Genomic DNA, 27172 nt, shown 5'->3' with positions numbered 1-27172 from the left:
TTGGATCTCTTCAGGACAAAATTAATTAATTAAGCTTTAAGTCGTAATGTGATGTAATGCTACAAAGAATGTGTTTTGTTTTATCGCTCAGAGCGTTTAAACAACACGTTGAAAGCTTTTGCCAGTATTTGCATGATCTGGGAAACCATCCAAGCTGTGTACAGTAAGGATCGGATGCTTTTGACCTCAACTGAGGAAGTAATTGGGATGCGGAAGGAGCACTTTGAGGAACTCATGAATGCAACTAACACGCCCTATAGAGTTCCGGGGGATGACGTTGTTACGGGACCGAAAACCGTGGGCACCGCCATTTTGGCAGTTTTCGGCAGATTGGCAGACTGTTGTGGTAAAGGCGGCTAAACATGGTCGATAACTGTTGTGCACCAGGTTGCACAAATAAACGACGGAAAAAGAAAGGTACGTCATTTTACCGCATTCCTAAAGATGCGGAGAGGCGAGCTAAGTGGATCAGCGCCATAAAAAGAGCCAGGAGCCAGCAAAACAAGACTGAAAGATGGGACCCCCCAGCCGTGGGATTCCGCTTGTGCAGCGATCACTTCATATCAGGTAAGTTACCGAATACAAAGCTTACTAACATAAGTATCTTCATTATTTAATAGGCTATAATTGTGGTTTCTGATCAGTTTAATACTAGCTAGTTGAATTATAGCATGCAATTCGTGGGGCTAACAATGGCATGTTTTGTAAGCTAGCAAGTGCTAACGTAGTAAACAAAACCCAGTTCGATACTGAAATGTTTCTATTTATTTTGTAGGGAGAAAGAGTAATAATCCCTTGAGTCCGGACTTTGTTCCATCTATTTTCAACTACGTTCCATCTCCAGAGAAGAGGAAAAGAAAAATGAGACTGGAGGTTTTCAACAGACGACAGAAAGCAAAGCTACAGAAGATACCTGTTCAACTCCACTTCCATGGACTTTTTAAAATTATAAACCAAAATGTTTTCGCACAATCATTGTAGGTTTAATAACACCCAATGAGCTAAAAACCATAACATCTGTGACTGGTTTGAAATCACCATACACCGACTTGCATTTGGCAGCCACTGACTATGCATGTGATTGTCACTGTCATTGTCAATATCTATCTATCTATATATAATATATATTAGGGCTGCACGATATTGAAGAAAAAGCGATATGCGATAACTGATTAAATAATGCGATATTCGATATGCGATATGATAATGCTTAAAGTGTGTAATAAACTTAAATTATGTTTCAAATATATTTAAAATGATATAACCTACATACATGTTTCACATTCTTTTTGTGACAAGAAAACATCCCTACAACTTCTGAAAGTGAATAGCAGTGTTTTAGGTTATCCTACATTAGGTTTTTAAACAACAGAAACTGAATAATCACATGTAAAAGTAAAAAAATGCTTAGTTTTCACTGTATGAATCAAATACTAATTCTTATTAAAGCTACAAAAGTTGTTCAGCCAAGAGTAGTAATTTTCTATTTCTTTTGTTCATGACCCCAGTTATTGCAAGCTGTGCTATACAAATAAAATTTACTTACTAATGAAAGCTAGTATATACTGCATAAAACAGAGAGTGATTGACAAAAAAATGACAAACTGTCATCAGTTGTGTATACATATACTCTTAATCTACTACTTTTGTGTTTTCACCAGAGCATCAACCGATTGTCCCCAAGACAGCAACAAGGATCCTACTGCAGACCAAACTCCCACCACAGAGCCTTTGAAGGAATCTACCCATGAAGAACCTGGAAATGATGTCCAGCCTTTTCTTCATGAGGATGATCCAGCAACTCCACCATGCAGCACTGAAACCTGTGGTAAATGCGTCCAATCTCTTGAGCAAGAATGCCAAGCTCTGAGGACTGAAAATATCTTGTTGAAGGAAAAAATGAATAGGACTACACTGAATGAGATGAGCTTGCATAACAATGATAAAAGGGTTAATACTCTCACTGGTTTATCAACATTTTCAATTCTCATGACAATTTTTCATATTGTGGCTCCTTTTCCCAAACTTAAATCTTGTTTAACAGGTTTTCAGCAGTACATATTAACTTTAATGAAGCTTAGAATTAACTTGTCCTTTGAATTTTTGGCTTTTTATTTTGGCATTGACTCAACCATTGTTTCAAAGCTCTTCAAACACTGTATTAGTGTGATGCATTGTAGACTGGTGCCAAGTCTAGTGTTGTGGCCTGACAGAGAATACTTAAGAAAATCTCTTCGATATGCATTTCGAAACAGTAGCTTTGAAAAGACAGTTTGCATTATAGATTGTTTTGAAATATTTCTAGAGAAACCCAGTAGATTGCTAGCCAGTGCTCAGTGTTACTCATCATACAAATCACACCACACAATGAAATATTTAATTGCAATTTGCCCTCAAGGTTCCATTTGTTTCATTTCCACTGGATGGGGAGGTCGCACAAGTGATAAGTTCATCACGGAACAAAGTAACTTTTTATCTCATTTGCTCCCAGGGGACGTAGTTTTAGCGGACAGAGGTTTCCTGGTTAAAGAGTCCATTCAGAGATGCCAACCTGAATTAAAGATTCCAGCATTTACTTGTGGAAAGAAGCAGTTAGATCCCGTTGACTTGGAGAACACCAGATGTCTAGCCTCTCTTAGGATACATATTGAAAGAGTAATAGGGGTTCTCCGTCAAAAGTACACAGTCTTGCAAAGCACTGTCCCCATAAGTTTCACGGACAAAGACAGAGAAAATGATGGTGCCCTTCCAGTGATGGGGATGTACAGTAAATTGAACTGATGTGACTGGCTACAGATGTGCTCAACCAGGAAATAAACCTTTTTCACTCTCCCTTCTTGCGTCGTTGTTGTGACATTACTTTTGATCATTTTGATCACTCGCTATTCTGATGCGATAACATTCTGTTTACAGATCAAGCTGCACATCCACCCATTCTAACTGAGTTCCACCCAAGCAGATATTTGTTCTGGTGTGTTTGATATGAATGACCTACCCATGTTTCATATCCTTGATTGCTACTAGGGCTGCATGATATTGAAGAAAAGTGCGATATGCGATAACTCATTAAATAATGCGATATTCGATATGCGATACGATAATGCTTAAAGTGTATAAAATAAACTTAAATTATCATTATATATTAACAAATATATTTAACATTATATAACATTCATATGTGTTTCACATTCTTTTTGCTGCAGTGTTTTACAGTAGCATAAGAAGTGTTATTTAAACATTAGTGTAAACCATGAAGTTTAGGGTTTCAGGTTATCCTACATTAGGGTTATTTAACAACAAAAACTGAATAATCAAACGTTAAAAATAAAACACTGCTTATAGTTTTCACTGTATGAATTAAATATATAATGATTCTTATTAAAAGATATATAGGTTATTCAGCCATGAGCAGTGAGTGATTTTCTCTATATCTTTTGTTCATGACCCCAGTTACAAGCCTTTGCGATATGCATATTGCGATATATACATTTGCAATATTTCGATAATTGCAATATATTGTGTAGCCCTAATTGCTACAGATACTTAATGCTAAAAATGGGGAAGAGAACAATTTTGGTTTAACAACAGTTTATTCATAAATAAGACAGTATAGTATCAGCTACTACTATTTACACATTTCACAGTCTCCTCACTAAGGTTTTTTTCTTTTTTGGGCATTGATTACTTTTCGGCAGCTGGGACTGTTTTGGGACCCTTTTCATGCTAAGGCAGGTTTGGTGAAACTTTTTAACTGAACAAAAACCTGATGCACAGACCAACATGTTCCCTGCTTCTGGGTCAAGGCAGTAACACCACTGTTGTTTACTATGATCAGCAAATGCTGCTGGTTTTGGTGCAGAAAAATACTTGGCTAGCAGCTCTGGAATGATAAATTTTTTAAAGAAGTCACAAGCACATTCCAATTCTTTGTCAAAGAATATGCATGGTCCCGCTTCAATCTAATTTTTCCTTGCGCATCTTTTTCAAGGCAAAAGTGTGCAATAGAATTTACTGCCTCATTAACAGAAAGGTCCTTTACAGAAAATGTATCGCATTATCGTTTGGTGGGCTGTAAACACCGAGTATAAACACAGCCGTGAATTTGTGTGGAATGTAGAATGGTCGGCATCTAACAGTCACAAACTCCACCAGCAGTTAGCAGTTAGTTGGACACAAGCAGCCCATTTCTGCACCAGTCCGTATTAACACAGCCCACCTCCACTAGTCTTACCCGGCGACAGAGCAGCAGGCCTGGTAGCTGGATAGTCCGGTACACTGTTGTTCAGCCATGTTTCCACAACAACAAAAACACAGCAGTCTCTGAACTCGCGTTGGGAGTTTCATTGAAGTTGGATGTAGTCCAGTTTGTTGTCTAATGAGCGGACAATTGCAAGCAGGATTGATGGAACAGGTAGCGTTAGTTTTCCACCTAGCTAGCTCATAGTCCAGCCCTCGTTCCGCATTTCACCGCTGAGGATGTCCCCTTACCGGCTAGCGGCATAGAGCGAGACCGCAGGCTGAGGTGCTGGTCTCCGTAGCAGGCGAAGCTCGCGTAGTGTATCTAGTATTCTGTCTGTAATAAAGTGTCCTGCATATTCTCTGATCCGTACCAACGCATCCCGGTGGTACACGTGTGGTAGTTTCAATGCACATAATTGTTGTAAAAGTTTTCTGCTGAAAAGACGGAGCCTGTTAGCGAAGCTTCAAGATGGCTGACACTCATTTTGCTTCGGCAAGCTTCGGGTAAAGACGACAGTCCAACCCCCTATGGGCGGGTTGAAAACATGCGGAAGTAGCTCCTACTACTGGCTGTAGTCCATTGCCTCTGGGGCAAAAAATCTTCCGATGACGCAAAAATCGTCGTTTTCCGTCATCAGAAGATTTTTTCCAGACCCACAATACAGATATCTCTTGTCTCAGGGGGACATGAGGGAGGCAAGCACGGTCATTCGGAAATACTACCATTTTTCTGCTGATACAAAGCTTACTGCTAAATCGGTGAAGTAACCCTTTAACATACACTGTTGCCAGGTAACATTACATGTAACTTCGGACTGTTATAATTCAATTGGCAGCAATTCCTGAGCGTCTGAGATGTTTTTCTTTTTTTTCTCCGCCAGTCATCATGATTCGGCATGATCCGGTGTAACGAAAGAACAACAGCAAGGGTCATTAACATAGTAATAACTTATCAGCATTCACGAGGTGCTTTGCATTGACTATTTATGGTTAAAAATGGGCGTGTACAGGGCGGGATAAGAGGCTGATCCACGTACGCACGCTTGTAGGTAATCTCTGATTTATAAAGGGAACATTGCTTTCAGGTGTGCGTACACAAGGTTTTATAAATCTGACTTTTTTGGGGCGTGCGCCATAATGGGCTTTTGGGTGTACGTACACTTTTAGTAAGGATCCTACGCACAGTTTTATAACCAGATGAGGTGGAGAGGTTTCAAGACAGGTAGGGTGAGACAGGGAGAAGCAGCTCAGAGTTGCAGGTATGTGCTCTGTGTAAAGGGTCAGGTAAATTCAATTATGTCTCATGTCAGAAACGGGTTAGCACATTTTCATATTTCATAGGAGAGACTTAAGGGGACCGGCGGAAGCGGCGACATGCAGGCCGGCAAGCAGGAAGCTGAACCCAACCATGATAACTCAAAGCTCACTGAAGTGCAGCAGCTCACCAACAAAACGCTGCGGTTCCAAGAAAAGTGGTATCGTGAATCTCCTTGGCTCCACTACAGTTCAGGAGTCAATGGAATTCTATGTTTTTTTCTGTGCTCAAGCTTTTGGGCATGAAAAATCCAATATGACCAAGAATGCAGATCCAACATTTGTCGAAACTGGTTTCCGAAACTGGAAAATTTGCAGAACATGTACAAAGCAATGCACACAAAGTTGCCGTCACTACCCACTACCAAAAAACAAACAGTAGATGTCCACTTATCTTTTGGCCAAAGCTGCACAGCAACACGAATCCAGACGGTGTCTTATGAAAATTCTGGGCTCTGTCCAGCTCTTTGCACGCCAGGGAGCTGAAGAGGGTAACTTAAACCAGTTACTGAAATTAAGATCTGAAGATGACCCTGGCTTAGAGAAATGGCTGTCAACAAAAATCCCCCAAAATCCAGAATGAAATTTTAAATCTATTTGCAAACAGCACAATTATGGAAAATATTAGCTCAATTCACATGCTGCCTCTCCGCCAATATTCCATTATTATTGATGGAAACAGGACTTTGAAGGAACTGAACAGGAAGCCATATGTGTCAAGTATGTAGACCACAATTTGGTCCCCCACAAGGTCTTCTTGAGGTTTTACCAAGTCTCAAGCACAACTGGGGAAAACCTATCAAAAGTTTCCACAGATGTGTTGTTGCGCTTTAATCTTCCACTGTCTGGTCTGTGTGGACAAACATATGATGGAGCAGAGAACATGTCAGGCAACAAAAAGGGAGCACAGGCCAGGATAAGGGAGATGCAGCCACTGGCTTTGTATGTACACTGTGGCGCACACTGGGTAAATCTGGTCACCCATGCTGCTTGTACAGCATCATCAATGACATCTGATGCCCTGGATTGGGTCCACAAGCTTGGCTGTCTGTACAAGTTGTGAGGCAAGTACAAAACAAAATTTGTGAACATTGCAACTGCAGCATCAGGGGTGGTGAGCAACCTGCAGCGCTTGTGCTTTTGACAATCTTGCATTCCGTGTACCAAATTAGTAGTGTATCTACCTACAGTGGTATCAATTTTCCCATCCTTTTGGATCGTTACTTCCTAATCTGGTATAATACAGTGTTGGATGTATAAAAATGATCTAGCCTACCTATGGTATGTGTGTTGCACAGAAAATTAGCACCAGGAATGTAAATTATATTATCTCCATAAATACCACAGATGCATCAAACTCATCAGTAACTTTCACTCCCAGGCCCAGTCACACCCGTCTCATCCATTCACTCAACCATCTTATTGGGGACCACTCCATCACCAACTTGACCATACAGTTAAAAAAACTCAAAAAACAGACGGACCCTCCACTCATATTGACCTTCGCCAGTTGAGCGCAGGGCCCTGTCACAACTCCGTCAGAATCCAAACATCATTTTTAAACCAGCTGACAAGGAATCCAAAATTGTTATGATGGACATTAATCAATACCTAACTGAAGCCAACAGACAACTGTCCAACACCAACCATTATCAATCCATTCAATCAGGAATTCAATTACAAACACAAGCACAACTTAGGGACATTATCCAATCACTCTACCATAGAAAATGTCTCACCGCCAAACAGAGAGATTATCTTTTTGGACCCGAACACCCCCGCCCTAGATATTTTTACATTTAAAATTGAAATCGGTCTATAATTTGAGACCAGGTCAGATGCTCCAGACTTAAAGACTGGAGTTATAATAGCCGTTTTCCATTGCTGAGGAAATTAATTTGCTCTAATGGATAAATCTACTATATGTGTAACTGGCATTAAGACAAGTACAGTACAGGCCAAAAGTTTGGACACACCTTCTCATTCAATGCGTTTCCTTCATTTTCATGACTATTTACATTGTAGATTCTCACTGAAGGCATCAAAACTATGAATGAACACGTGGAATTATGTACTTAACAAAAAAGTGTGAAATAACCGAAAACATGTCTTATATTCTAGTTTCTTTAAAGTAGCCACCCTTTGCTCTGATTACTGCTTTGCACACTCTTGGCATTCTCTTGATGAGCTTCAAGAGGTAGTCACCTGAAATGGTTTTCCAACTGTCTTGAAGGAGTTCCCAGCGATGCTTATCACTTGTTGGCCCTTTTGCCTTCACTCTGCGGTCCAGCTCACCCCAAACCATCTCAGGTCCGGTGACTGTGGAGGCCAGGTGATCTAGCGCAGCACTCCATCACTCTCCTTCTTGGTCAAATAGCCCTTACACAGCCTGGAGGTGTGTTTGGGGTCATTTTCCTGTTGAAAAATAAATGATGGTCCAACTAAACGCAAACCGGATGGGATGGCACGTTGCTGCAGGATGCTGTGGTAGCCATGCTGGTTCAGTATGCCTTCAATTTTGAATAAATCCCCAACAGCGTCACCAGCAAAGCACCCCCACACCATCACACATCCTCCTCCATGCTTCACGGTGGGAACCAGGCATGTAGAATCCATCCGTTCACCTTTTCTGCGTCGCGCAAAGACATGGCGGTTGGAACCAAAGATCTCAAATTTGGACTCATCAGACCAAAACACAGATTTCCACTGATCTAATGTCCATTCCTTGTGTTTCTTGGCCCCAACAAATCTCTTTTGCTTGTTGCCTCTCCTTAGCAGTGGTTTCCTAGCAGCTACTTGACTTGATGTGTCTGCTGCTAGAACTGTGTGGCATTCATCTGGTCTCTAATCTGAGCTGCTGTTAACTTGAGATTTCTGAGGCTGGTGACTCGGATGAACTTATCCTCAGCAGCAGAGGTGATTCTTGGTCTTCCTTTCCTGGGGCGGTCCTCATGTGAGGCAGTTTCGTTGTAGTGCTTGATGGTTTTTGCAACTGCACTTGGGGACACATTCAAAGTTTTTGCAATTTTCCAGACTGACTGACCTTCATTTGTTAAAGTAATGATGGCCACTCATTTCTCTTTACTTAGCTGATTGGTTCTTGCCATAATATGAATTCTAACAGTTGTCCAATAGGGCTGTCGGCTGTGTATCAACCTGACTTCTGCACAACACAACTGATGGTCCCAACCCCATTAATAAGGGAAACAATTCCACTAATTAACCCTGACAAGGCACACCTGTGAAGTGAAAACCATTTAGGTGACTACCTCATGAAGCTCATTGAGAGAACACCAACGGTTTGCAGCGCATACTTACAGCAGAGTTGGTTTTAACCCGGGGCAGGCCCTGCAGCACACAACCATTAATGTGGTTTATGCAATTAGGTGCAGGGCCTGCCACAAATTGTATGTGGGGGAGACAAGAAACGCACTATACTTAAGAATCAAACAACACCAGTATGTTTTAAATAAGGGCGATGGCACAACTGTTTTATATGCACATTTTAAACTCCATGGTTCTCAAAATGTTCAGAGCATGGGCCTGGAGAGTAACAGAGCCTGGACCACGGCTCAGCGTCGGGCAGCAGCGAGGAAGTGGATCCATCTTTTAAAAAAATATTAAAATGGATCCACTTCTCTTTTTAACCTGAGTTTTATAGGGTATTTTTAGAAATAGTTCCTCCCACTGCTCTGGTCTCCTCTCTCCCTAGGTTTTATCTGGACCTCCTCTGTAGCGCATTATACCTGACCTTTCTTTTCTTTTCCTTGTTTCTTCCATCCTTTTCTATTTTAAATGACCTTTTATTGTTTTATGATTAATAATAACTATTTATTGCAAATCATTTTTTTTATACATTTACTTCTTTTATGGCATGTTTCTCTCCATTTTTACGATTCTTTCCTTTCGGGGGTTAATCTATTCCTGCAGAGGAGGTCCTACCCAATACTTTAAGTTTATTAATTTTAATAAATATTTTGAAGATGCCTTGTTTGTCCTTTTTATAAATTTTATTCTGTCTTATCCACATTTTAAGAATTTGATTTAATATTTTTTGTCTGTTACTAATAGTTTATATTTATTATTATTATTTTAATTTTATTATTATTACGAATTGAATTACTTGCCTCAAGATTTTAGCATAATTATACACATGCCATTGGTTTTATGCATTTTTTACTAACAGTGTGGTTTTATTCTATGATGTATTTTAAATTATTTATGGTTATTTATTGTGTGGCACTTTTTACTTCATAAAGCACCTTTTAAACATAGCACTTATTATTAACTCTGAATGATATGTGTATAGATATTTTTAACCTAAAGAGCAAGTAACGCAGACGGTATTTAATTTTTTAATTTAAATAACATGGTTTTAATATTGGAATAGAATTTATTTTATATTGGGACACCAGGCTTTTTATATTTTTATTTATTTATTTATTACACGACTTTATATATGTATGTAGGCATGTTGGTGTTTTTTATTTTTCTACTTTTATATTTCTCTGGGAGAGACACCGGAGTAGTTGTGGAGGTGACCTTTTATTTAAAGTTTTAAATTCCCGCTGTCCCTCCTGTCCAGTGGTTCTTTTAACCTCCTTTTAATATCTGGCCGTTCTTTTTAAACAGCCCCGTCTTTTTTATTTAACCGAACCTGGTTTTTTAAGGAGTTCTTTAAAGTGTTTTATTCACACCAGTGGTCCCCTTGTGCCCGTGCCCCTCGCAGGGGTGCTGCGTTTTAACCCAAACCTAACCTTAACCACTCAAGGTCAAATGCCTAACCCCAACCAATCAAGCTGCTTCGCTGGGTCTTGGCGTGGCCATAGTGGGATTCGTAATTTTGCCTCCAGGCTGAAGCCATACCCGACTCAAATATCCTTTCGGTCCGGTGATTATTTGTGAAATTGTACAAACAACAACCTTTTCAAGGCATTTGAGAAGGAAGTGGTAGCATGCAAGCTCCCAAATTGACGCTTGTCTTCGGCAGCTTTACTTATAGTAAAATATACAATGCCTAGTGACGAGTCCATAGCAACCAGCAACCAATTTCTTATTACCCAGTGTGCTTTGTTGGTCTCAATGTTTTATTGTTTTATTTCATGTAAATACTGGTTTACTAGATGAGTAACTTAGTATTTGAAGTAATGCAGTAATGCAGGAAGTGTGTGTTTCCATGCTTATTGTGTTTCCACAACGTTAGTGAGTAAATCTACTGAAATGACCAGCATAACAGAGGAGTGTGATGCGTAAGATGAGAATGTAGAGGTTAAGTCACGTATGTCATGGCTGTACAAAAACAATGGAAATCTGTACATCTTTGCAAAATGCTAACCAGTACAGAAGGCATCAATAAGTTGTTGGAGAGGATCATGTCTCTTTTCCATATCATTTTGGAGGGTCATCCAAAATTTATTTCTGGTGAAGGGAGGGTCAGGTCAATTTTGATTAAAGATCCCAAAACTCCTCCAGTGGCCCCTAAAATAAATAACGAACAATCCCTTAGTTATTTACACTGTGTTCTGCAGTTGGAGGGCATGGGAGGAAGTATGTTGCAAGCCCATCCGGTTTTGTTCAGAGGAAGCTTTATTGCTCTGATCTGTCTGTCATCAAGTGCCAGCCTGCAGAGAATGCCGTTAGCATGTGTGTCTGAGAGTGTCAATGGCCCAATCCCAAAGTGAGCCCTGAGGACTAAGGACTAAGGACTCACAGACTTAAGTGATCTCAGGTACTAAGTGAGCGAGTGTGTGAGGCCACATGGGCTCGGATAGGTATAAATGGGATTGGGACGGCGCTTCACGAGATCACATGTTACCTTGGCGACGTTTAATAACAAAGATGTTGCTAACACTTGCCGGTTTGGGAATTGTCCTTTTAAGTTTGTTGCTTTTCACACGCCGAGGCCCGAGGAGACGAGCTGCCTGAATCCAAACTCTTGTTTTACGAGCAGGACAACAGGTTGGTCCGTTCCGTGTGCGGCGCGTGCTGTTGTTTACCTTCGTAATTTCCGATTCCCTATCGTCTCCGCGGTAAACGTCACAACGCTTTGAACTGTGGGTAATTCCCTTTGGTGAAGTCTGCATCGATGCAGACTTACGGAAAGGGCTCGGTAAGTGTGTACTCAAACCCTCACGCCCTTTGAAATTCCACATTGGGACAACCCTAAGCCCTGACGAATTTCGCGAGAACGCGCACCAAAGTCCGTGAGTCTGTGAGTCCGGACATTGGGATTGGGCCAATGTCTTTCTAATAAGTCCACAGAGTGAGATTCCTCCACAGCCTCCGCCCACAAAAATGGACTTCTTCCCATGGCAGGATGGTGGTGGTTTCATGTGTTGAAGGGGAGGCAGGCTTTTATTGCCTAAGTAGACAAAACAGTGATGGGAGGGAAGGGAAAGGGGGAGGGAGGAAAAGATAATGTGGGAGAGGAATAGTGAGAGCATTAACAGGCTTAACTATGTAACAAATGTGTGTTAGATGGCTGATGTTTCAATCCAAACCACTCAGAGCTTTAAAGGTTGGAAGAAAAGCTGTTTAAAGGTGACCTATTATATAGCCTTTTCAGGTTCATACTTGTATTTTGTGTTTGTACTAGAACATGTTTACATACTTTAATGTTAAAAAAACACTTTCTTTTTCTCATACTGCCCATGGCTGCTGCACCCGTATTCACCCTCTGTATGAGACGCTCTGTAGGAGCGCCTTTCTCTTTAAGCCCCCCTCCCGACAAAGCCCAGTCTGCTCTGATTGGTCAGCAATCCCGTATCTACAGAGTTTCCTCGTCTGTGCTCTGCTGTGTACAGTCCGTGGGGGCTGACTGCAGTGGAGTATATAGCATGACTTTGTTCTGTGAAAAACCAAACCAAATATGACACAACCGGACATGTTTCATCTGGAATGTGACCCAAAATTGGGAAGAAATTACCAACATTGGCAGCAAGCAGCTACTTGTAATTAGCAATAGATTGTAATGGGATATAGCAGCAATTTCTACTGTCAAAAACCACAGATAAAAGGCTTCCGAACCAAATACTACACAACCAGACATGTTATAGCAGTAATGTGACCTGAGAATTAGGGAGAAATGAACACCATTGGCAGCCAAGATTACAGCTTTCCCTGACTTAGCATGTAGCTACGTGTGACAATGTAAACACTGCAGTAGATTCATTCTGCTGGAGCAGATGACCAATCATAGAAGCTCGGCTCCTTGTGACGTGACACAAAAAGAAAAAAAAACATTATAACCGTTCAGAACAGTGGAAAATCTGAACGTTTTAGCTCACAGGGATTTCTCTGAAATACATTTACCTCATTATTTGAAGATTTGGCCACGTTTTACATGAAAATCTGACATTGTAACATTATAGATATGACAGAAAATACAAAAAAGCATAATAGGTCACCTTTAAAGTAAAAATGCTATACATTTTTTCCCAGATTCCACATTTAATAAAACCCTTTGTGAATGAATGAATGGATTATCAGTTCATGAGAGCTTTCACATTTGTTGTTCTTAACAGACTGTATAGGTGATCTTTGAGCTCTGAGATACAGGAAGTGAAGATTTTTATAAATCCAGCAGCAGAGCTTTAAATATGAACACCTCCTTAGTAAGCATGAGCAGTATAGTTATTATTATCCCCTTGTTTGTTTCCATTTAATGTACTTAATGATGTGCGTTTTTTTTATTTACTTTTTTTTTATTATTACCATATATTTTTTTATCCTTTTTTATCTTATTTGCTCACTTATTTATTTTCCTCCGAGAGGATTGTTGGTTAAGGAAGGGAGGGAGGGGATTTTATGACTGTTATTGTTTGTTCATTGTGCATTGTTTATTAATAACGACCAAAAACTCAATAAATAAAGTTTTGAAAAAAAAAGCATGAGCAGTATTACACTGCATTGCACAGCTGGTCACAGTCATATTGTGTAATGACAATATGACTATAACCTGAACTCAACTGAATGGACCGTAATAGCCATTGCTACTGGAAACTGGTCTCATTTGATAGAAAAGTTTTTTTTTGTTCATCAGTCCATCCATGAATTGCTTTTCGTACCGTATTCTCCTGTCTCCTGCATACTTATGGTGCCTATTAGCATAAACATTCAAAATGTCATCATTGCTACTAGCATGCAGGGTCTGGCTAGTCCAAACAGCATTCCTGGATAGGAGAAAAATGTGCTCTGGTTTATTGGTATTTCTTTAAACCAATCACAATCGTCTTGGGCGGTGCTACGCACCGGACAGAGTAACGGTGCTTCTGCAAAATAGCCTCAGGAAGAACCTTGTTATGGTGGAACGTGTACGTTCAAAAGTTGTTTTAGTTGTGTAATGGAAAACTCAGATTGGACAGATAGTCTAGCTAGCTGTCTGGATTTACCCTGCAGAGAGCAGTTAACCATAGTCCTCATAAATCCACAAAGAAAGAGGAAGCTGACGGACATCTGGCCAAAAATGAGGGAGTGTTTGTCTTTGTCGCTGTAGTAATGTCTCTGTGTGTGCTTATGTGCTCCGTGCTTCTGTGTTGTTGATGTGTTTTAATGTGCGTCTATGCACTTTTACCCGTCTACTGTATATGCTACTTGTGTTGTGTTTTCCTCATGCCATCAACCTGCCTGCTGTCATGATCTGGAATAGTGGTTGTGTCATTTTACTTGTCTATGCCTATGTGTTGTTGTTTTGTGTTGTACTGTTGTACAGCTTATCTATTGTTTCAAGCCATCAACCTGCTAGGGACTGCAGATGAAAATTTGCCTGCATGGCTAAATCTGGCACATTTACATGTTGGACTCTGTGCTCATTAATGTGTGTTTTCCCTTTAAAATAAAGAAATCTGGGTCTTCCGGTTTAAGCAAATGTGTGGATAGACGTTAAATCAGGAGCTCCTGGTGGATGAAGTGATAGAACATCGAAAAGCCGAAATTCAAACGCACAACGAGAGAGGGGATGAGTAGTAAAAGGGAACAGACCAAAAAAAAAACGGAGAAGAAACAAAAAGACAGAGAGAAAATGGGAGATAGAAAGGGAGACGACAAGTCAGATGCAGCTAACGACAACATGTTAGCTAGCATGAAGGCTGGCTTTGACAACGTGTCTAAGCAGATTGGGACTTATAGCGAGGAAAAACAAAAAGAAATGAAAGACATTCGAGAGAGTATTCAAAATCTGGGAAGTATGTTGAGACAAGAACTAGCCACTTTTAAGGAGGAGATCGGCAATAGGCTTGAGGCCATCGACAGGGGAATGGAAGCCCAGGGCAGAGATATAGCAGACGTGCAAGAACGCGTGGCGGAGATCGAGGGGTGGAATGCAGATTTGAAGGAGATTCTGGCCTCTTCCCTCAAACAGCAAAGGAGGCTACAGGAGAAAGTAACTGACTTAGAAGGGAGATCGAGAAGAAACAATATTCGAGTTTGGGGAGTACCAGAGGGCACAGAGAAGGATTCGGTACCCGAGTTTATAGAGCGCTTGATTCGCGAGGAGCTTAAACTCGGGGAAGAGGCCAGTCTACAAATACAACGTGCCCACAGAGCGCTGGCACCAAGACCAGCTCCAGACAAGAACCCCAGAGCGATCATTGTCAAATTCCTGCAGTACCAAATCAAGGAGGACATCCTCAAAAAAGCCTGGCAGACGAAAATCGAGATTGGGGGAAAGAGAGTGACGTTTGACCACAACTACCCAGCGGAGGTGGCTGCAAAGCGCCGTAGCTATGCGGGATTGAAGAGAGTTCTAAAGGGAGAAGGGATTAGGTTCCAGTCACCGCTAACGGCATTGAGAGTACACTGGCAAGGAGGCGTCAAGACCTACGGCAGTCCACAAGAAGCGGCACAGGCGATGAAGGAGAAGGGAATGAAGGTAGATGGACTGACAGAGGAACAACCGATGCTGGAGCAGCAGCTTGAGTCCGCTTTCAAGTGGCGCAGAGTTGGGGACAAGAACGACGTCGCTGGGAGAGCGAGAGAGGAACTGAAGTGGTTCACCAGGAAGAAGTAAGAGGAGGTGAGAAGAAATTATGTTTATAGCCCATACCACGGAACAGGCACGAACCTTGGTATTTTCTGTTTGGATTCCTACTATTATTCTCAAAGACTATTTGGTTCCTGGCTGTTTTCTGAAAGTTACGTAAGTAGACTGTAGGCATATTTATTTGGACGAAGGATTAGGGGAAACACTAGCTACTTACGCATTTTTTTTCCTTTCTCTTTCGGAGGGTTAGCTTACTTGTTTTACTGAATTGGGTATTCTATTATATTGTATTTTTCATTATGTGGGATGGCTTGGACAGTGTGGGTAAAGATATATCCCTATATCTACCGTTTTTTGGCTTTAAAAGAAACATAAGGTTAATTAAGGCCGGGAGTGATGGTTTGAATATGTTGAACATTTTTAGCGTGAACGGAGGACTTCAGCTTGGAGAGTTTTCCATCGCTAAGGGGGGCCCTCTTACGAGAGGATTTCCCCCCTCCCCACCAAAAGGGGAAATGGGGAGAGATAAAGAACCCCAGTTTACCATGGGAGATCACTTTTTTGTTTACCATTGTGTTGTTAGAACAGCTGTTGCTGATGTTTTTTTTGTGTCCATGTTATTAGCATTGAATTAAAAAGGGGAAATGTATGGCCAAATTCAGAAAAGAAAAAATTCAGGTGCTTTTTCTGCAAGAGACACATTTGTCTAAAGAGGAACATGAGAAACTAAAGAGATTTGGGTATAACAACACATTTTATAGCACTTACCACAAACACAATAATAGGAGAGGGGCAGCCATACTAATAACCAATTCAACTAAATTTGAACCTGAAAAAGAACTGAGTGATAAGGAGGGAAAGTATATAATGGTAAAGGGTAAATTAGAAGGGCAGAGAGTGACACTGATCAATGTATATGCACCTCCTGATAGCAAGAAAGCCTTCTTTGAATCATTATTTGACATCATTAATGCAGAATTAGAGGGGATCTTAATATGTGGAGGGGACTTTAATATGGTGATGAACTATAATCTAGATACGACTAGTACAAAGAAGAATAGGACATGGCTTAATAAATATATGAATGCGCAACTGGTTGATTTGGGAATAATAGATGTTTGGAGAGACCAACATCCCTGGGAGAGAGACTACACACACTATTTAGATCCACACCAAATGTATTCAAGGTTAGACTATTTCTTCATGACAAAGGGAGATATGCATAGAGTAGAGGACTGTCGGATAGGGATAGCAGATTTATCAGACCACAACAAAATCTACCTGACAATAAACTTAAACAAGAGAAGGAGGACTACAGTGTGAAGGATGAATGTGGGGGTATTGAATGACAAAGACCTGGTGGAAAGGACGAAAAGGGATATAAATAGATATATAGAGGAAAACGATAATGGGGAGGTAGACCCAACCATTCTTTGGGATGCACTTAAGGCTGTTACCAGGGGAAATTTGATGGCACAGACAACACTTCGCAAGAAATCCAGACTAGTGAATTACCAGACACAAATTAGCCATTTAAAAGATTTGGAAAGAAAACATAATGCCACAAGTGACCCAGAGGTACTTAGACAAATGAAAGAAACAAAGATTGATAATATATTACTGTCAGAAGTGGAAAAGAAGGCTAGATTTGAGGGAGGCCCCAAAGCAAGCAGATCATTGGCTAGACGTATAAGAAAACAACAAGCATTGAACACCATATACAAATTAGAGACCCCCAAACTAATGACTTGCTAACTGAACCAGACGAAATAGAGAGAGTATTCAGGGATTATTATCAAAACTTATACACACAACCAGCAATGGCAGATGAACATGATATGAGAAACTTCCTGGATAGGTTGGAGCTGCCATCAGTAGGGGAAAAGCAGAATACATTATTGACTGCAGACATCACAGAGGAGGAAATGGAAAGGGCGATCTCTAGGATGAAGAACAATAAATCCCCTGGCAGTGATGGATTCCCCTCAGAATTCTATAAAACCTTTAGACAAGAGTTGACCCCAGTACTGTTGGCCTCATTTAGACACACAATTAAAGAAGGGAACATCCCTCCTTCATGGAGGGAGGCCATTATTACAACCATACCTAAAGAGGGCAAGGATAAAGAGCATTGTAGCAGCTATAGACCAATATCAGTACTAAATGTAGACTACAAGATGTATACCTCAGTAATCTCCAAAAGATTCGAGACATTCATGACTGACATTATAGATGAAGACCAGACCGGCTTTATAAAAGGCAGACAGACACAAGAAAATATTAGGAGGATGATACACATTGTAGAAGAGATTCAACGAACAAAGAAAAGTGCAATTTTAGTTAGTGTAGACCCAGAGAAAGCCTTTGACAGTGTCAATTGGACTTATATAAGGTGTTAGAGAGATTTGGCTTCAATGAGAAATCTGTCCAATGTATCAAGGCGCTATATCAGGAACCGACTGCTAGGATCAAGGTGAATGGTAGTCTCACAGACCCTTTTCGTTTAGGAAGGTCTACTAGACAGGGGTGTAGTCTCTCTCCAACTCTTTTTCCGATATTTATAGAGCCATTGGCACAGGCGATTAGGCAGAACCAGGACATCAAAGGGGTGGAGGTGAATGGTAGAGAACATAAGATAGGGCTATTCGCGGATGATGTGGTAGCCTACTTGGAACGACCCAGTGAGATTATTATTTAAAGGAAATAAAGTTAGACAGATCCAGAACAGAATATGATTATTAAAATAATGATAAATGCATATGAAAGGAGAAAATGTAGAGCCATTTCAGCTCTATACCAAGCTCTAGGTGCCAGTGGGAATAATTCAACTGCCTATATCAAAGAAAAATGGGAAAAAGAGCTTGGAGAAGAAATAACAGAAGATAATTGGTATAATGTGTGCAAGGTTCAGCACTCAGCCACTAGCTCTAGGGTATGGCGAGAATTTAGGTGGAAGAACATTATAAGATTTTTCATAACACCAAAGGTAAAGGGGAGATATGCACCAGATCAGAAATCATGTTGGAGGTTGTGCGGTCAAGCGGATGCAGACCAGACTCATATGTTTTGGAAATGTCAAAAGATGGAGGGATATTGGGAGGGAGTGTGGAGTGTGCTGAGGGAGATACTGGGATATGAGATACAAAAGACATGTTTGGTATTATATCTGGGGAACATTTCACAAGAAGAGGTACAAGGAGGAGATGAATACCTGGTGAAAGTATTATTGGTGGCGAGCAGGAAGGCAATTACAAGGGCCTGGTATAAGGTAGACCCCCCAACTAGAGAACAGTGGCTAAGCATAGTGGAGGAGATTTATGACATGGAGAGGTTCACTCATACCTTGAGAATGCGGGAGGATCAGTTTGAAGGGAAATGGCAGAAGTGGAATTATTACAGAAGGGGTGAGGACGATATCACTAGGAATGACAACTGAACAGGACAGAATTGTTGCATTGTGACCGAATGGAAGAACCTATAAGCTGTGAATGGAATGTTAATGTTTTTTTTTTTTTTTATTTTTTTTTTTTTTTTTTTTGTGTATTAGTGTACTTGAATGGAAAAAATCCAAATAAAAATCAAAGTAAAAAAAAAATAAAATAAAATAAAGAAATCTAAAAAAGATTTTTTTTTTAAAATCTATTAAAAAAGGCTAATAATTGTTGGCATGATTTTATAAATCAGGTTTAAGTGTTAAAACATACATGTGGCACAGTGAATCCTTAGTGTAACCCTTTAGAGGTGGGGAACAGAAATGGATTACTCTATATAATAATTATTTATGGCCAGTGGGATCAGAAGTTCTATGTTCGACTACGGAGCCCAGAATTAACCAAACAATACACCAGGAATGACTCAAACACAGTTGTACTTTCTTTGAGAAACAAAAACGCTTCCCTTTTTATTGCATGGATGGGAAGGATAAGCCACAAAACATAAAAATTGCACACTCTTCAAATGACACAAATCTTACCCGGGTAAGTAGAAAAATAAAAAATGTAAACAAAACTCACAGCTGTAATTTAAAGTTCAGAATTTCCTCCGTTTTCAGTCACTTCAATTCTGTTTCAGTTCAGTTCAGTCCACTGTGGAAGTGGAGAGAATTTGTCCTACCACGCAGTTGGTGATGAGTGTGTGTATGTAAGGAAGTGTCGAATTCTGCAGGCGCTGTATCTCTAGTTCACCTCTGGACTGTGGCTCACCATCAACGTCTCTATTCAGGCTCCAATATCCAGGTAGATCAAAGGTTCAAAGGGTCCAACAAAAAAACCTGACCGATGCGTTTTCTTCGTGAGGGAGACGTCAGTTCTCTCCGGCTGCAGACTCACAGGTCCAGGGCTCCACACTGGATTATTTCAAAGTGTTTATAATCAGTTTTAACAACTTTTATTGCAATATCTTCACAAGGTAGGTATCGTTCTCAACGCGGGGTTTGCTCTCTGTTCTTCCAGCAGCTCAAGGGGAAGTGAACTTCCTCCGTGCAGGTCAACGGTCCGAGCTTCTTCCTGATTGGCTGACAGCATGTCTCCAACCAATCTCCTTCAAAATAAACTTCCTATTTATTTTCTCTTTATCTCAGTTGAATTGCTTTTTAGACAAATATCAGTTTTTAATCTTTAACATTAATAACGTACTTCATGAATTTACGTTTTAATATAAACTTAGCTCTTTTAATATAGATTTTTAACCTTGGTTACTTTAGGATTAACTGTATCTGTGGATGGCATTAGTGACCACCTTACCCAATAGGCCAGTAAGCAGTGGGGATTTATATTTGCTAATAATATGTTTAATAATTTTGAAAAAACTTTCAAAAATTAACAATAGTTTGGAGGCCCCCCTGCATAGAATCCTGGAACCCCTGTTGAAGATCCCTGCTGCTCTTGACATAAAAATGGGTTAGTATAAAGACACAGGTTGTGATGGTTGGGGTCGGCTGGCTGTGAGTTTTTGTTTTGTTTTCCAGATTCCTAGTTCCTATTTTGTTTCCACTGTCAGTTTCTCTGTTGGCCCTGCCTCTCTCTGTGTCTCCTGTGTTTCTCCCCCTTCCCTCCTACCTGCTACTGCCAGCTGATTACACACACCTGTTCAGCATTCCACCATCACCTCTCCCGCCATACACACCTGTCAGCCATCTACAATCAAGCTCAGTATTTGAACTCCAGATCCACTCAGCATCTTGGCTTAATTGTTGTCTCAGCCACTCGGGTGAAACTTGCTACAAGCTCTCTTAGAAAACTTAGTACTTACATGTCTCTGTCTGTACCTTACATCTTACCTCTCTTTGTGTTTTTTTTCCCCTGCAGTCATCATCTCAAAACCATTCCGTGTCTCCAGCTGGCCTCACCATTTGGTCCCTTCCTCACGGTTCACTGCTCCATCCTGCCTCCATTCCTGCTTCCAGTCTTCCCCTCTCCTGCTCCTCTGCTCCCCGGACTCCAGTGCCTCCTCTTCGTTTCCCTCGGCCTCGGCTCCCCCGCGCTCCCCGAGATCCCTCGCCATCCTACTCAGCCCTCGAGTCCCTCTCCATCCTATCCCCAATCTTCGAGTCCCTCGCCATTTTATCCTTAATCTTCTAATCCCTCGCCATCCTACCCGAGTACCTCACCATCCTATCCCCGTCTCCGTGTCCTCACTCCTGTCCTTGCTGTCTGCCTCCCCACACCTCCTTCCCCAATTATTATTATTATTATTATTATTTAAATAAACTTGTTTTTGTTGAGCTGTGCATTTGGGTCTGTTCTGTCTCCCTCGTAACACAGGTAACATAAATACAGGTTATGTGTACTGTTTGATGGGATGTGTTGTCTTTCAAAAGAGGAGACAGGATGTTGTATAAAATGTAATGTACAAGTAGACCTATCTCAAAATTTTACTTAAGATAATTAGTGTATTATACTGTACATCCCTACACTGGCAGTTGCAAAACAACATGATAATTCATTAGGACTGCCGTTTGAGTTCACTATTCACTCTATTTCAGCTCTGCTTTTGGTCTATATCAGGGGAAATATCTACCAAAACAGTTGCGGGCAGTAAAACCAAAACAAGCTGTGTTGATGAGCTAAAGGTGATAAAATGCTTCATAGAGCTGAAGGGAACTGCAGAGTCGTCAGGTGATACTTTTTGGTGGGTTCATTATCTATGAGTGACCCCTTTCACTTTACAAATAGTAATTTGACTGATTGTTAATACAAAGATATTACCCCAGATATTAAGGCCATAGTGCGTAGTTTCGGTCTCCCCCATGAGGAATTCTAAATAATGACACATGATACAAGCCTTCCATGACTGCACACCGCCCCCCAACTCCCCTCCACGCAGTTGCTAGTAGCCAAGGAGACACAAAGGATTAAAAAAACATGATGGACTCTTCAGAAGCGGTAATTATCTTCACTTGAGTTTCTGCGCGGGAAAGTCGCCGGACACCACAATCTATTGAACATAGCCATACTGAGAAATACAGAGAGGAGTTGTGTGGAGCTGATAGTCTTAATTAGCTTTGTATCAACTCATTTGGCAACAGCTTGAATGTAACGGGCGTTCATTCATATAAACAAATTACACACTAAAGCTTTAATGCAGCTTTAGGTTTAGGGAATAAAAATTTGTTAAAGGTAAACTCCCTCGTTTTTAGAACCCAAAAGCACCACTTAATCACAAAATGTACCCCCTTCTGACTTTGAAACTCGACACAGTTCCACAGATTTGAGTTTTGGATGGATTTGGGGGCACTTTTGGACGAGGGTCCATTTCAAATGTAAATGCTTAAACCAGCTATCCACCACACCAATGCAGTCTCACTCCATGTAAAACCTCTAGACCCACTATAGAGTCATATAGAAACAATGGCTATAGAGAATGTTACGTAACCAAGTAGAACCATTATTGACTCAAAAGAAAATAATTTGCTGTGAAGAAATGAAAGACAGCTTGTTGAAATAAAAAGAAGAGGATGGCTTTTCACTCAAACCAGAAGCTTTAAGGCAGTAAGGAAACATGTCTCTGGCTCAAACCCTAATTCAATTTAGGGCTGAAAATCAAGCACCTATCATATCGCTTTTGGGTAGCTTGTGCTTCAGGAAACAGTGGAAGGGGGATTAAATTGCCGTGCAGGAAGGATCAGATTGGTATCAGGGTGCTTCCTGCCTGCTGCAGTCCAGTATTAGACATCAAAGAGGCCTCTGCCCAAAGGGCTGCTGGGTGACTTGGATCACTGTGTGGGGTCAGGCTTTGTCCAAACTTCTCAGTCTGTCAGTCTTAAAGGGGTGATCGAATGATTATATAGGGTATTTCACACTGTTCCTTAAGGTCTCCTAATAGGGTATGTAACATTGATTGGGCTGAAAATGGTGCAAGTTTGAACAAGAGCTTTTCTTCCAAATATGGTATGCTCATGAATATTTAGATGAGCTGCGCGCTGATTGGTTGAGCGACCCACATACGCATACATTGGAGTCTCATATTACACACACACACACACACACACACACACACACACACTCACTGTCTGTTACATGCCAGGGCGCGACCCGGCTGCAGCGGCTGTAGCCGAGACAAAATGTTTCGACACTTTAATTATAACTAGGGTAGTTGTAAACTACCCTAGTTACCTTTGGGACATAAAAAAAACTCTGCCAGCGCGATGAGCGGAGAGTGAACCCCTGCAATGTCCTCTGCCAGTGCCTTTGCAGCGCTGCGTTAGATCCACAACTCCCGCTCCATTGTCCGATATACTCGTTCTAAACACTTTTCTCTGGGCCAGTAGGCTATTGCGTTGTACAGTCTGGAACGCTGCATTTACGACCTTGGTTCATTTTCAACATCCTTGAAAAACTTCCAAAGTTTGTTCTTTCTAAAGTCCTACATAGCGCAGCACGTGTGTGAGATCCTGACAGAGCTCCAGCTCAGCGGGTCTGTGAAGGGGGAGAGGCCGACAGAGAAGGCAGCAAACCCGGCCGGCAGCCGCCACCTGTCCAGGCAGATTGTGGAGCTTGTGAAGTCCGATACCTGTGTAAAAGTGAGCGTTATGCGGCCACGAAAGTTCAGTTTAAGAACCAAAATGACTAGTTAAGTTTAGGTAAAAGATCGTGGTTTAGATTAAAACCCTCCCAAGGATTTCCTGGGTGAAAGTCTTTCGTTTTCCCCAGGAAATGAACTCTTGGCTTGATAATCTTGTGTTTTAACCGCCACCCATCACACCGACCACCTCCCTACCCAGCCGCGTTCCTTTACAGCAGCAGTCAACGTGGTGCATACAGCAAAAAAAAAAATTGAATATGATGATCTGAATAGAACTAAAAGCTGTTTTAAATATAGAGGATAGTTAAAGTATATACTGTAATGAGAAAATGTGGGGGAGGGTCTGTATCTCCCTGTGGACACTTGAAGTGAGGAATCCCTGTGTAATTGATGACTGAGTTTGGAGGAACAGCTAAATGTTTGTCAAATGTTTGCCAAACAGGAAAGCACAGTCGAGGAACCTTTGGGAGCTGACGTGCTGACTTTTACGGTAAGCGCATTGTCTCCCTTCCGGTGTTCCCGTGTTACGGAAGCTAGTTTGCTGCTCGAGCAAAAACTTACTCAACTCTGCTTTATTGTTTAATTTAGCGGCTATTTGCCTGGTTTGCATTTAAACTACACCAGTTATACTCAAGCACTTATAGTTCTCTTCTCTTACAGCAACTTCCTCGCTGATCTCACAATTGTAAAAACGCTGTTAGCTACTTTAGCTTAGCCATTAGCACTGGCTAATTCATCTCCCTCTCCTGCTCTCTCTTGATCTTTGTGTCAAATGTTTAGCTATTCCTCTGCCTCCTTTAGTGATAAAGATACATGTAATAAATGTAGTTTATTCGCTGCTCTGGAGGCAAGGCTTAGTGAGTTTGAGGCACAGCACCGCACCATGGAATCAAAATTGTATGCTTACGTACAGGGGTTAAATATGGATTTGTTATGTGTGTGTGGGGGTGCTCGCCCTAGGGAAATTTTTATTTAAAATAAACCGTTAAATGGCACTTTCTGGAGAGTTTTGTGCGTAGAAATGGAGAAATTGAGTCTTACATGATATGTGCAAAACTGCAAGGTTAAGAGCATATACTTTGCATTGTTGTAGTATCAACAGGTATTAGGGCATTTACCATTTACATTACTGTCATCAGTTGATGATACACATTGTATTACCTTGTTATGATGTAAGAAGTTACCCATACAATGTGCCAAACATAATGTGCCACATGAAGAGACAGTGCACATAGAATATGACAGTAGCAACAGCTGAGAAGATTTGGGTCTGTGGTGACCAGGTCCACCTCACACAAACTTCCTTCTCCCAATCTCTCTCTTTACTACAACACACACACACACACAGCACCGAGTGGGGCTCCCCGTGGCCGGCTCGGAGCCCTGCCGCTGGAGGAGATGCGACAGCGAGAACCGGTTCAACGGCTTGGTCAGCGACATGAACTCGTAGCCGCTGTTGGAGCTTCCGAGCACCAGGCTTCCACCTGTGCGAATGGGGTTTTTAGCTTTAGGAGTAGGCATTTTATCTGTTAATCCTACCGACGTAGACACTAAAGGCGTTATGTAGTTGACCAGCAGTGGTTAATTGCTGGAAATATCATGTTTTCAAAAGCATCACTTTCATCAAATTTTATGTGACATATTTAGACTGCAAGCAGGCACATCCGGACAAACGAGCAGGCTTATGTGCCGGGGCTGAGCCCCGGAGATCCCCGGCCCAATTTAACCATTGCTTACGTAGCTAGCCAGCGCCCCGTAGCTGCTGCGGGCCAACATACTGTAGCTTCTGTTAGCAGTCCCCCGGCAGACCCTGAGCAGCCGGGTGAGTGGGTGACTGTCCGAAAGAAGTGTAGCCCTAGCTCTAAACCGGGGAGCGCACATGATGACGGTCGCTCTAAACCGGGGCATTTTCGCCTTTCTCCCAACTCAGTCTTACACCTGCTGAAAAGCCAGCTCTGGTTATTGGGAGCTCTATATTGCGAAACGTGAGGTTGGCGGCTCCAAGAAAAGCGGCTGCGGTCGTGTGTGTCCCTGGGGTCAGAGCGGGCGATATAGAATCCCATCTAAAGCTGCTGGCTAAAAATAACCGTAAATACAGAAAGATACTTACATAGGTGGCAATGATACCCTATTACGCAAATCGGAGATCACTAAAATGTAGAATGTTAAGTCACTTTGTGCATATGCAAAGACAATTTCGGACTCAGTAGTTTTCTCTGGACCCCTGCCAAACCTGATAAGCGATGACATGTACAGCTGCATGTCATCCTTCCACCGCTGGTTGTTGCCCAGCTAATAATGTGTGCTACATAGATAACAGGGGAAAGCCTGGTCTGATTAGGAGAGACGGCATTCATCCCACTTTGGACGGAGCCACTCTCATATCAAAAAATCTGACCGAGTCTATTTTCGGTCATAAACCATGACACCCCAAGTTTGATATTAGTAATCAGAGGTGCAGTGCTACGTGCTCCTCTGTGCTTCCGATAGAGCAGTCGCCCACTCATAACTCTAACTGTTCAAGAGAGATCGCAAATAACATGGGAGATAGCGGGCATCCCTGTCTAGAGCCCCGCGCGATGGGGAATGGCTGAGAATCCAGGCCATTGGTTGAGACTATAGCCGTGGGATTCGCATATAAAGTACGTACCATGTCAGTGAATTTGGCTCCCAAACTAAGCCTCTCCATTACTTGTACAAGTAGTTCCACTCTAGGCGGTCAAAAGCCTTTTTTTAGTCCAGTGATAAAAGTGCTGCCGTTGTTGGAGGTTTTTGGCTTCTTCAGTTCCAATGAGGCTGATGGGCCTGTAGTTCGCGCACTCCGTAGGATCTTTGCCCTTTTTGTGTATGACCAAAATTAGTGCAGTTTTGGTTTGTTGATGAAAGGTGCCCCTCTCTATGGCGGAGGTTAAAGTTTGTAAAATGATAGGTCCTAGTGTGTCAAAGTACTATAGTAAAAGTTCTGATACTATCGTAAAAGTTCTGATGTAAAAGTTTTCCCTTTCTTAGCTGTTTCTAATGCTGATTTAAATTCCTCTAATTGTAATAGGTTGACCCTCATTATTACGCAGATGATTTGCAAATCTATTTGCCTATGAAAGCTAATGACAGTGTTGCACTAAATTCCCTGCTTAGTTGTATCGCTGATATTAAGTTGTGGCTTTCAGAAAACTTTCTTAAATTGAATGAAGATAAAACGGAGTGTATTAATTTTCAGTGCTTCAGGCACGCGAGATGGTCCAGCTTTGAATCTGGGAGCTCTGGCATCCTACACTAGGTCATCTGTCAAAAACTTGGGGGTTACTTTTGATTGCAGCATGAAATTTGATAAGCAGATCAGTAATGTTGTTAGAATGAGCTTTTTCCAGCTTCGTCTCCTGGCTAAAGTTAAGCCTTTCCTGAACAGGCATGATCTAGGAAAGGCGATCCATGTTCTTATCAGTTCAAGATTGGATTACTGTAATGCTCTTTATGTTGGTCTGAATCAAACCTCCATCTCACATCTTCAACTTGTACAAAATGCTGCTGCTCGCTTTTTAACAAATACATCTAGACGTGCACATATTACTCCCGTTCTCTACACTCTACATTGGCTCCCTGTGTGTTTTAGAATAGACT

The 27172-nt window shown here is 41.4% G+C and overlaps 1 protein-coding gene across 1 annotated transcript; it reads left to right on the top strand.

Moving 5' to 3' along the window:
* Positions 1-311: 311 nt before the first annotated feature.
* Positions 312-21239, top strand: LOC120555959. Its single transcript, XM_039795187.1, has 4 exons — positions 312-567; positions 776-977; positions 1662-1828; positions 20839-21239. The coding sequence occupies exons 1-4, from the start codon at positions 363-365 to the stop codon at positions 21237-21239; spliced, it is 975 nt and encodes a 324-aa protein (XP_039651121.1). The 5' UTR covers positions 312-362.
* Positions 21240-27172: the final 5933 nt, after the last annotated feature.

This window comes from Perca fluviatilis, chromosome 3 (genome assembly GCF_010015445.1).
Source record: "Perca fluviatilis chromosome 3, GENO_Pfluv_1.0, whole genome shotgun sequence".
In the NCBI taxonomy this organism is placed as follows: domain Eukaryota; kingdom Metazoa; phylum Chordata; class Actinopteri; order Perciformes; family Percidae; genus Perca; species Perca fluviatilis.
Note: the sequence above shows the minus strand (reverse complement) of the source record. Positions and strands in the feature narration are given on the sequence as shown.

Bases quoted from the DNA above. Each gene is read 5' to 3' on its own strand.
- LOC120555959 (XM_039795187.1), top strand. From the start codon at position 363: ATGGTCGATAACTGTTGTGCACCAGGTTGCACAAATAAACGACGGAAA. The intron at 978-1,661 runs GTAGGTTTAATA...TGTTTTCACCAG, and splicing joins AATGTTTTCGCACAATCATT to AGCATCAACCGATTGTCCCC. The intron at 1,829-20,838 runs GTAAATGCGTCC...TTTCCCCTGCAG, and splicing joins ATGCAGCACTGAAACCTGTG to TCATCATCTCAAAACCATTC.